General features: G+C 36.2%; 1 protein-coding gene across 1 annotated transcript; it reads left to right on the top strand.

Moving 5' to 3' along the window:
- The first annotated feature begins 1,004 nt into the window (after nucleotides 1-1,004).
- LOC128997400 (uncharacterized protein K02A2.6-like) lies at nucleotides 1,005-4,178 on the top strand. Its single transcript, XM_054423036.1, has 2 exons — nucleotides 1,005-1,593; nucleotides 1,909-4,178. Exons 1-2 carry the CDS (start codon nucleotides 1,005-1,007, stop codon nucleotides 4,176-4,178), a joined length of 2,859 nt encoding a protein of 952 aa, XP_054279011.1.
- The last annotated feature ends 6,769 nt before the right edge of the window (nucleotides 4,179-10,947 follow it).

A 10,947-nucleotide genomic window follows, 5' to 3' on the forward strand; every position in this document is an offset into this window, starting at 1 on the left:
ATTGAAGTATGTTTTGATTTTAATGACTTTTAGTGTAGGCCTAGGACTTGTACTATGGCCAAGAGCATCATCGGTAAGTTGTCAGAGTTTGATCCAGAGCAGGAATCTTTTGAAAATTTCTCTGAAAGGCTAGAAAACTTCTTTTTAGTAAATTCAGTTAAGGATGAAGATAAAAAGAAATATTTTATCTCGTTTATGGGGCCTAAAATGTATGCCACTTTGAAAATCTTTTGGTTCCTAAGTTGCCTAAAGATGTAGCTTTTAAGGAAGCTTTGGAAGCTCTTCAAGCTCATTTTGCTCCGAAAAGGAATATTACATATGAACGTTTCCTTTTTAATAAGAGAAACCAGTTGGATAGTAAAACAATCTCGGAATATGGGGTTCAACTTAAAAAGCTAGCCTCAAAATGTAATTTTGACAGGTTTTTAGATGAGGCTCTCCGTGACAGATTTTTGTGTGGGTTGAAATCAGTTCAGATCCAGAGTAAGTTATTAGCAGAGGGGGATAGTTTAACTTTTGAAAAAGCCCTATCTACTGCATTAGTCATGGAAGATGCGGAGCACAATGTCAAATATTTACATAAAAATAGTGCTGTTGAGGTAAACTTTGTTAAAAACAAAAGTTCCGCACCGAAGGTTAGGCCTAAAAGTACAGGCCAAGATGCTAGGCCTAAAGTGTGTTACATGTGTCAGAAGGAGCATGATGCTTGGAGTTGTCCGTACAAGAAGTACGTATGTAATTTGTGTAAGCGAAAAGGTCACTTAGCGGCTGCTTGCCAACAGAGTAAATATAAAAGGTCTTCTTTTAAGTTTAAGCCTAAATCTAGGGTTAGTTATTGTGATGAAGATAACCTCAATCACACAATCTGTAGTGATGAGGATGATTCTGTTGATGGAGAGGAGTTGTATTTGAGTGATTTAACGGTAAATACCATAGCCTATGCTAATAGTTCTGGAACAAAGAATTTTATAGCAAAACTGTTTGTAAATAATGTACCATTGAACATGACTGTTGATACTGGAGCAGTAGTTAGTGTCTGCCCGGAGAAAATTTATTATGATAAATTGCAGCATGTAGTCCCAGCATTAAAGCGTTCATCCATTAGTTTGAAAACGTATACTGGAGACAAAATACCAACAATTGGTGAGTTTCAGGCTACAGTCTCCACCGATGACGGACAATCGAAGGTGTTGCCGCTCGTTGTTGTCAAAAACAAGGACCCAAATCAACCAATATTGATGGGGAGGAATTGGCTTCAGGAATTCAAATTGGATTGGTCTCGGATCAACGGGGGAGAAAGTTCCTCGCTGCTGGCAATTGGTAAGACTGTTCCAATTCATAATAGGATAAAAGATCTGAGGGCCAAGTATAATGATGTTTTTGATGGCAAGTTTGGGGAGATAAAAGATGTAGAAGTTAATTTGGTGTTAAAAGAAAATGCCAGACCGGTATTCTGTAAGCCACACAACGTCCCGTTTGCATTAAGGCCTGCAGTAGAAGTAGAGCTCAAGAAATTAGAAGATAATGGAATAATAAAACCTGTGACTCAGTCTGAGTGGGCCACGCCTTTGGTGGTGGTTCGAAAGGTTAATGGTACAGTTAGGCTATGTGGGAACTACAAAATAACGCTAAATCCTTGTGTAAGGACTGATCATTATCCTTTGCCCCTGCCTGATGAAATTTTTAACAAAATAGTAGGAGCCAAAGTATTTTGTAAATTGGACTTGGCAAATGCATACTTACAGTGCAAAGTAAATTCAGCTTCACAGGAGTTGCTTACCATAAATACTCATAAAGGGTTGTACAGATATCTCAGACTTCCTTATGGAATCTCAAGTGCAGGACCCTTGTTTCAATCTGTTATGGACAAAATTCTTTGTGGACTAAAGAACACGTATTGTTATTTAGATGATATACTGATAACGGCTGCTAGCAATGAAGAAATGTTTTTACATCTAGAGGCGGTCCTCCGCAGGCTTATGGAGTATGGAGTTAAAATTAATAACGAAAAGAGTGAGTTTTTCAAGACTAGGATCACTTTCCTAGGGCATGAGTTGGATGAAGCGGGTATTCATCCTTCTAAGGTACTTACGGAAGCTATTGTAAAGGCACCCAAACCAGAAAATGTGTCACAGCTTCGCTCATTCCTGGGGTTAGTTAACTATTATGGAAAATTTTTGCCAAATCTCTCTAGTATATTGTATCCATTGTACCAGCTTTTAAATAAAGATGTTAAATGGAATTGGTGTCAAAAATGTGAAGAGGCTTTTACAACAAGTAAAAACATGTTAGTGCAAAACAATGTTCTGCTTCCATTTGATCCAAATCTAGACATTGTAGTCTCAGCCGATGCATCACATTATGGTCTAGGAGCTGTCTTAGCACTTGTGTTACCCAACGGGTCTGAAAGGCCTGTAGCATTCGCATCGCGGACTTTAGGCAAGAGTGAGATTAAGTACGCACAAGTTGAAAAAGAGGCACTGGCTCTCATTTTTGCTGTGCGCAAGTTCCATAATTTCTTATATGGGAGGAAATTCATACTGGTGACTGACCATAGAGCATTAACATTCTTGCTTGGTCCCACCAAGGCCATACCCACTCTGGCAGCTGCTAGAATTCAGAGGTGGGCATTAATTTTGGCATCATACCAATATGATTTAGTGTACAAAAAGGGTGCCGATCATGGAAACGCAGATGCCCTCTCAAGGCTGCCATGCAAAGGAGAAGAGGAGGAGGAGATAGAAGGTGAAATAAACTTTTTTGCCCACAGTCAGAAATTTCCTATATCCTACAAGGAAATCGGGGTTGCGACAAAGTATGATCCGATTCTGTCGAAGGTCTTAGACCTTACTAGAAATGGCTGGCCTGCATACACGAATGATATACAGCTAAGACCGTATTCCGATAAAGCGTTGCAACTTTCAGTAGAAAAAGACTGCTTGCTGTGGGGCTCAAGAGTAATAATTCCCCGTGTTCATCAAGAAGAAGTGCTACAATTGTTACATACGGAACACCCTGGTGAGTCGCGTATGAAGGCAATATCTCGCAGCTTCGTTTGGTGGCCAAAACTTGATGTTGAAATTGAGGAGTTTGTGAAGAAGTGCAGTATCTGTCAGAAGACTAGGAAATCAATGCCGGTGGTCCCGTTACAACCATGGTCATGGCCAAACCGCAACTGGCAAAGGCTACATCTAGATTTTGCCGCCTATGAGGGGAAAGATTTTCTCATTCTCGTTGATAGTAGATCCAAATGGCCCGAAATCTTCCACATGAAATCTACAACTTCTGCTAAAGTAATAGAAAAGCTAAGAACCTGTTTTGCAGCTTACGGCTTACCAAATACTGTGGTAACAGATGGAGGTACTCAGTTCACGTCTCAAGAGTTTAATGACTTTCTGAAGTTCAATGGCATTCGGCATCTGGTTTCACCACCATATCATCCGGCTTCAAATGGCCTTGCAGAAAGGATGGTGCAGACAACCAAAGACGTCTTCCTGAAACAGCTTTTGGAGGATTCAAAAACCACTTTAAACCGAACCCTACAACATAGGCTAGACAGCTTTTTGTTCGCCTACAGGAACACGCCACACTCAACCACAGGCATGACACCTGCCGAAATGTTTCTCAAGACCATCCCACGTACACCATTGAGTTTACTTAAGCCTCATTTGTCTGACGATATGAAGAGAAAGCAAGAAGAGACGAAAACGAGAGCTGATACCCGAAGAGGAAAACAGAGATCTTTTAATAAAGGAGATATGGTGCTAGTCCGTACTGTGAGACAAGAGAAGATAAACTGGCAGTCTGGTGTCATTTTCAAGGTTGTCAGTCCAGTAACCTATCTAGTTAATGTGGAAGGTAAAACAAGATTCATACATGCAGACCACCTTAAGTTGAATCCATCACATGAAGATGAAGAAGAACAAACGTTACCTAGACCAGATGAAAACACAAGGACAGAAGAAATTGCAGCACCGGCAATTGAATATTCTCCTAGGCAAACCCCAACAAAAAGCCCAAGTAAATCCCGGACAAGACCATCATTACCACAAAATCAAGACTCTCAAGAATCACCAGGAATAATCAAGTCTCCAGAAAGAGTAAACTTGAAGAGTCCAGACTCATGTATCAGGCGTTCAAACCGAACAATAAAACCGCCTGATAAACTGAACCTGTAGAGCATAAGAAGAGAGTCTCCCTCCCTAAGAAGAGTTTTTATTTAGAGTGAATGTTTTATTTTTATAAGTAGGGAGGGAATTGTTATAAAGTGAAGAATATTTTAGTTTCATTATTACAATATCAAGAAGCCAGTTTAAGTTAAATAAATACAATAGGACCAAGGTCAAAGTACAAATGGTACAAAGTCCAACCCCACAGAGGAGACGAACGACGAGGAAGTCTCAGTCTACGTTATGCCAAGGTACGTTAAACATGATAGTCATAGTGCGTTGTTGGTTAGTCAGGTTAAATTCAGTGTTAGACCGGCTAGTTATGTATAAATCGTATAGGTTATGATTAGGCAATTATTAAAGAATACTAAACTATTTCAATAATTGATTCCCAGTTTAGACTTTATAAAAATAAAAAATATTATAACAAAATCACCAAGAGAAGCGAGTCAGGTAACAATTTATATAAGGGCGTGAGAAAACGAGATTGAAAATATTTACGAAATAAAGGATTTGTAAGTTTTTACATATTTGATTTTGTATAGTGACATATAAGTAATTAATTTAGAAAAGTCAGGTGTATGAAATTAACCTGATTCAAGTATATAAGAAGAAGTAAATCAACATTATTTTTTACCCCTGCTTGGTTGCCATTTTTGTAGTATTGTTAATTAAGTAAAGATGCCATTTTATGGTTTTTGCATTGATTGGATGTTTATTGAATGAAATATACCAAAGATGTTTATAAACTACCTATTTATAGTTTTGTTACATTGTTGTATGTGTTGGTTATGTTTGTTATTCGCAATTTAGACGACAATTGACTTATTTAAAATGTATTTTTAAGTCACTAAATGTAATTTATTTTACTATTGAGACAAAATTTCGTGAACATAATTTTGAAGACAAATACGCTGTAGGTTGACCATAAACCATTTACATAAATGCTGGGTTAAGAGTTCAATATGTGCGGGTTTCGAACCAAAGAAACACAGAATAACTGCAATTGCTTTGCAAAGCCTGTCTGGCAAGAAAACAACACGTAAGGGTTATCTGACCTACGTCGACAACGGTGCCAAACCAATTGGTCTGGCTATTACCATGTACTGTATTTATACTGTTAATATAAACACGTTGATTGTTAGCTCCATATAGTCTGTGTGTATGACAGTGTAAGGTTATCTGACCTACGTCGACGACGCTGCCAAACCAATTGGTCTAGCTATTACCATGTACTGTATTTATACTGTTAATATAAACACGTTGTTTGTTAGCTCCATATAGTCTGTGTGTATGACAGTGTAAGGTTATCTGACCTACGTCGACGACGGTGCCAAACCAATTGGTCTAGCTATTACCATGTACTGTATTTATACTGTTAATATAAACACGTTGTTTGTTAGCTCCATATAGTCTGTGTGTATGACAGTGTAAGGTTATCTGACCTACGTCGACGACGCTGCCAAACCAATTGGTCTAGCTATTACCATGTACTGTATTTATACTGTTAATATAAACACGTTGTTTGTTAGCTCCATATAGTCTGTGTGTATGACAGTGTAAGGTTATCTGACCTACGTCGACGACGCTGCCAAACCAATTGGTCTAGCTATTACCATGTACTGTATTTATACTGTTAATATAAACACGTTGTTTGTTAGCTCCATATAGTCTGTGTGAATGACAGTGTAAGGTTATCTGACCTACGTCGACGACGGTGCCAAACCAATTGGTCTGGCTATTACCATGTACTGTATTTATACTGTTAATATAAACACGTTGATTGTTAGCTCCATATAGTCTGTGTGTATGACAGTGTAAGGTTATGTGACCTACGTCGACGACGGTGCCAAACCAATTGGTCTAGCTATTACCATGTACTGTATTTATACTGTTAATATAAACACGTTGTTTGTTAGCTCCATATAGTCTGTGTGTATGACAGTGTAAGGTTATCTGACCTACGTCGACGACGGTGCCAAACCAATTGGTCTGGCTATTACCATGTACTGTATTTATACTGTTAATATAAACACTTTGTTTGTTAGCTCCATATAGTCTGTGTGTATGACAGTGTAAGGTTATCTGACCTACGTCGACGACGGTGCCAAACCAATTGGTCTGGCTATTACCATGTACTGTATTTATACTGTTAATATAACTACGTTGTTTGTTAGCTCCATATAGTGTGTGTGAATGACAGTGTAAGGTTATCTGACCTACGTCGACGACGGTGCCAAACCAATTGGTCTGGCTATTACCATGTACTGTATTTATACTGTTAATATAAACACGTTGTTTGTTAGCTCCATATAGTCTGTGTGTATGACAGTGTAAGGTTATCTGACCTACGTCGACGACGGTGCCAAACCAATTGGTCTGGCTATTACCATGTACTGTATTTATACTGTTAATATAAACACGTTGTTTGTAAACTCCATATAGTCTGTGTGTATGACAGTGTAAGGTTATCTGACCTACGTCGACGACGGTGCCAAACCAATTGGTCTGGCTATTACCATGTACTGTATTTATACTGTTAATATAAACACGTTGTTTGTAAGCTCCATATAGTCTGTGTGTTTGACAGTGTAAGGTTATCTGACCTACGTCGACGACGGTGCCAAACCAATTGGTCTGGCTATTACCATGTACTGTATTTATACTGTTAATATAAACACATTGTTTGTTAGCTCCATATAGTCTCTGTGTGACTGTGTAAGGAAGTGTTTCTCCATGTTGTATCATAGTTATGGACCAGCTGAAAACAATTGTCATGTCCCTGTCTTGTATTGTGTTATTTCACCAAATTTGATACTCGTATTAAAAAACAGATATATTTAACTGGAGCAATTCTAGGCTTCAAGTGTTGTACTTAAAAAGTAGAGCGTTCTATATAAAATTTGTCCTCAAAGGAAAAACATTTAGGCCATCAAAAACAATTGGCTCACTTAGACGTAATCATGTAAACATTTTATTTTGTATTTGACTAGACATTTAATGTATATTTTAAGGTAGTCGTTAGTTTTAGAACTCACATGAACAGTGATCATGTTTGATTTGGATCACTGACACAGTGCCCCCCCCCCCCTACACACAGACACTCACAGCCCCCCCAAACACACACAGTGCCCTGTTGCAAATATTGTTAATTTCGAATACGCTATATTTACCAAGTAAAAATGGCAAGACATCTTAATGTAAACTAGGCATGATTCACATTTACACATCACAGTAAACAACTTTTAACTGAGAAAATTGACTTTTTAATTTTTTAGGCATTTGGCAAGGTTGGCATCATCAGACACATCACGAAACTGAATAACATAATTAATTAATTAATCAGAAAACATAACCATAAGTGTAAGGATGTGTCTGATGATACAAGCATAGCTGCTGGCGAAAGACCTCATGAAGTTAATAATTCATTCAATATTGGTGATGTTTTTATTTTAAATTGAATAATGAGGTGTCTACCAGCAGTACATATTTTGTATTATTGGTTTAAATTATCAATACTAAAAATTTCATGAGAATTAAGTAGAATTTCTCGGACTATATTATTCTGATTGATCTTGATTCAGCAAAATTTTGCCCAAATTCCAACAACTTCAACAATACTTTGCCACGTAAAACAAATTTGGAATGAGATCAAAGCTTTGTATACAGTGAGTATTAACTATACTTGTAGTTAAAACTCTAATGCTTCTTATTATCAACATAACTTCTTCCTTAATGATACTTTGATATATATGGATTGAATATCATCGTGAGGTAAATAAAACATGATTATTGTTTTAGAATCTATTTTAAATATATTGCTAATCTAAAACAAGTGTATTCGGGGGAAATGCTTTAACTAAGTTTAATATTTTGTGATATGGAACTATAATATAATAATGTATTAATACAATACAGCACTTTTCAACAAAATAAAACTACTCCTTACAAGTATACAGATTATACACTAATAACGTGCAAATCATGTAATACAAAGTATTTATTTTCTCGTTATTAATTTAATATTGATAAGGTTATTTGAACTTACTGTTTGCATTTTTTACCTTATTGTTTACATTATCACCCACCAAATAGTCATAAAATTCTTGATACTTATCACTTTTAGATTATTCATGTAATTTATTCATGCAATTTTATACTTAACTATGCAATTATTCATGTAACTGTTCTACTTATCATCCACACAATTAGTTATTATTTTTATATACTTAACACCTACACAATTATTTATGTAAATGTGTATATCTAACACTAGAATATTTTTCATTTAGTGTATTCAGTGTTGGTTAAACATATAATGAAAATCAGCAATTAAAAAACAAAGTATCTAATTGTTCCCAAATTAGTGTTTATAATCAAAGCTATATCTACCACATATTCATATTCCGATACAAAATACTATTTACAATGAAAGACCAACACTCATACAAAGAAGTGCATGTTTAAATATTAAATGCCACAGACAGCTCTTTATACTCACACAAACAAACACATCGCCTTGTGGCACACCCTGTCTATATCAACATCACTGATAACATATCACTCAAGGTCACAGTGTTATCAGTTATCAGCACACGTGTCCATTGTCCATCGTCTCTTTGTCACTTTAAGATAAACAATGAAGAAAGGCTTTTGATGTCTTTATTGTGGATCTCGGTGTTTAGGTTGTTATCAACTTACTTCTCGTGTAGAATAGTAGTTTACGCAACTCGCGTAAATAGTGTTAACGACACGAGTAGAAAAAAATTGAGGTACGAGTAATTTAAAAACTTCTACGAGTGTCGTTAACACTATTTACGCGAGTCGCGTACACTACTTCACCTACGGACGGTTTTAATTACTAAAAATCACTACTCAAAACATCTAAGATAGTTTATGTTTTCGTTAAAAACCTCTCATTGTCACTAAACACTAGTTGCACTTATTGTTAATGATTAAATTGACAAACAGCTGATTAGTTGAAGTTCGAAGCATTACAATTTTACTTTTTATCATTTTGTAATCATAGAACCTCATTGGTACGGTACTCGTGTTGTAAGTAAGTAAAACAATGCTGTTAAGTGATTTTTTTTCAATTCTAAGAACTGAACTGATACGGCTAGCTTAAAAAAAAACTGTGTGTAGGTAAATTGAGTTTTAGCGTTTTGTGTTGCGCAAAGTAGGCCTACTATCCAATATTTTTAGCCATGCAAATTAAGAATATGTCATCGACTAACCAACACTAAGGGAGTATGTTTTTTCTGTGATCACGCAAGCATAATTAGTTCAATACATAGCCTTACGGCACAAATACTTTTCAATCGCAGTCTATTATGCCATTGTCTTTTGCAACAATTTATACACAATTAAAAAGAACACCAGAAAGTCTGTAAGGATGTAGGTCTATATTTGTTTTATGCAATATATTTATCTTTTTTACCACGCATATTTTTAACAAATGTATAAGTAACCTTATGTCGCTTACTGAAAGGTGCCCAAATAAACTAATCAACTCGACATATCATAGTTGGTTAATGATTATAATCGTGTATTTTACAGTCAATGATTCAAAGTGCTGTACATCCTATGTTTCGGGATTGGTAGATCACAGGGCTTAGGTTCCCGGGGTCCCGGGTTCAAATCCCGCTAATCCAAACTTGCTTCAGCTATGCGATATAACAGCGACCCTCTAGGTATATCCTGATGTAAAGTGTAAATAGTTTTCCATAGTTTAGCGTTCATCCTAGAACGTAAAGGAGGGACTAAACCAGTTTCATGACAAATCAAAAACAATCAATATCCCTTCTTAACCAACGCGATTTATACTGTGGCAAACTAATAATTTTAAATAACCGCGGACATTGCAATAAAGCTTTTCCGTCAGTGCATTACTTAAATGCTGCATCGCAACTTGCACTGCATGAGTGCATCTACCCAACACGATCTAACCTTTGGCCCAGTCTGCTCTCGACTTGATCATATGAATTACTGAGACCTGCTTTGTAATTTTGCTGGTAAAACACAACTATGATATATTGTTTTCTAATATATCCGTAACATAATTGGACGCATTTACTATGTGTAGTAGGGTCACTTGGAGATGTTCATGTGCTTAGGAGTGTTTTCAAAAATATCGTTGAAAATATTCATAGCTTTGAGTAGGCCTAACTTATACAGTAGTGATAACATATTGTTTGTTAAAATATTTTCAGGTCAACTGGGTGCACTTACAGTGGTATTTATATTTTTACAATCGCTCTAAGATTTGACAGCTATTGAATTTTATTAAGTAGAGTTAGTCTAAATGTTTGGTGGGAATTTTTATTGAAAATACATTTCCCAATACCACAACAAAATATATGCTTTTTAACACATTCTTTCGTAAAGCTGAGGCAGTTATTTTCGCTCCTACGGTAGAAAGGAGTTTGATGTACATTTGATATCATTAACGTTTATTACCAATTAGGGTGGGGACGCAACTGGACGTATTTAGCTCAAACATGAGTGGAGGACGAAGGTAGAATAGAGTGAGATGCCTTGTGTAGATTGACTCAATGACTTAGAGATTGAAAACCTAATGATCAAGAGACAAGAAGTAAAATATATAGCTAACGAAACATATAAAATATTTTTTTACTAGCTTGCTATGTAATTTAAAGAAGTTTGATTATGCTTATGAAAGACAAAACTCTATAAATCCTTGGAAAATCCTATTTCGAATCACTTTCGGACACACTTTTCACTCTCACAACGCCAATTTATTTAAAAGATGGCTAAA

This window comes from Macrosteles quadrilineatus, unplaced genomic scaffold, assembly GCF_028750875.1.
Source record: "Macrosteles quadrilineatus isolate MER2022 unplaced genomic scaffold, UCM_ALF_1.0 Scaffold_6__1_contigs__length_79288215, whole genome shotgun sequence".
NCBI classification, from domain to species: Eukaryota; Metazoa; Arthropoda; class Insecta; order Hemiptera; family Cicadellidae; genus Macrosteles; species Macrosteles quadrilineatus.

What these genes read in the sequence shown, in the direction of transcription:
- LOC128997400 (XM_054423036.1), top strand. Translation starts at nt 1,005, where the DNA reads ATGACTGTTGATACTGGAGCAGTAGTTAGTGTCTGCCCGGAGAAAATT. An exon ending in GGTGGTTCGAAAGGTTAATG is followed by an intron (nt 1,594 to 1,908) that starts GTACAGTTAGGC and finishes ATTGTTATTTAG; the next exon opens with ATGATATACTGATAACGGCT.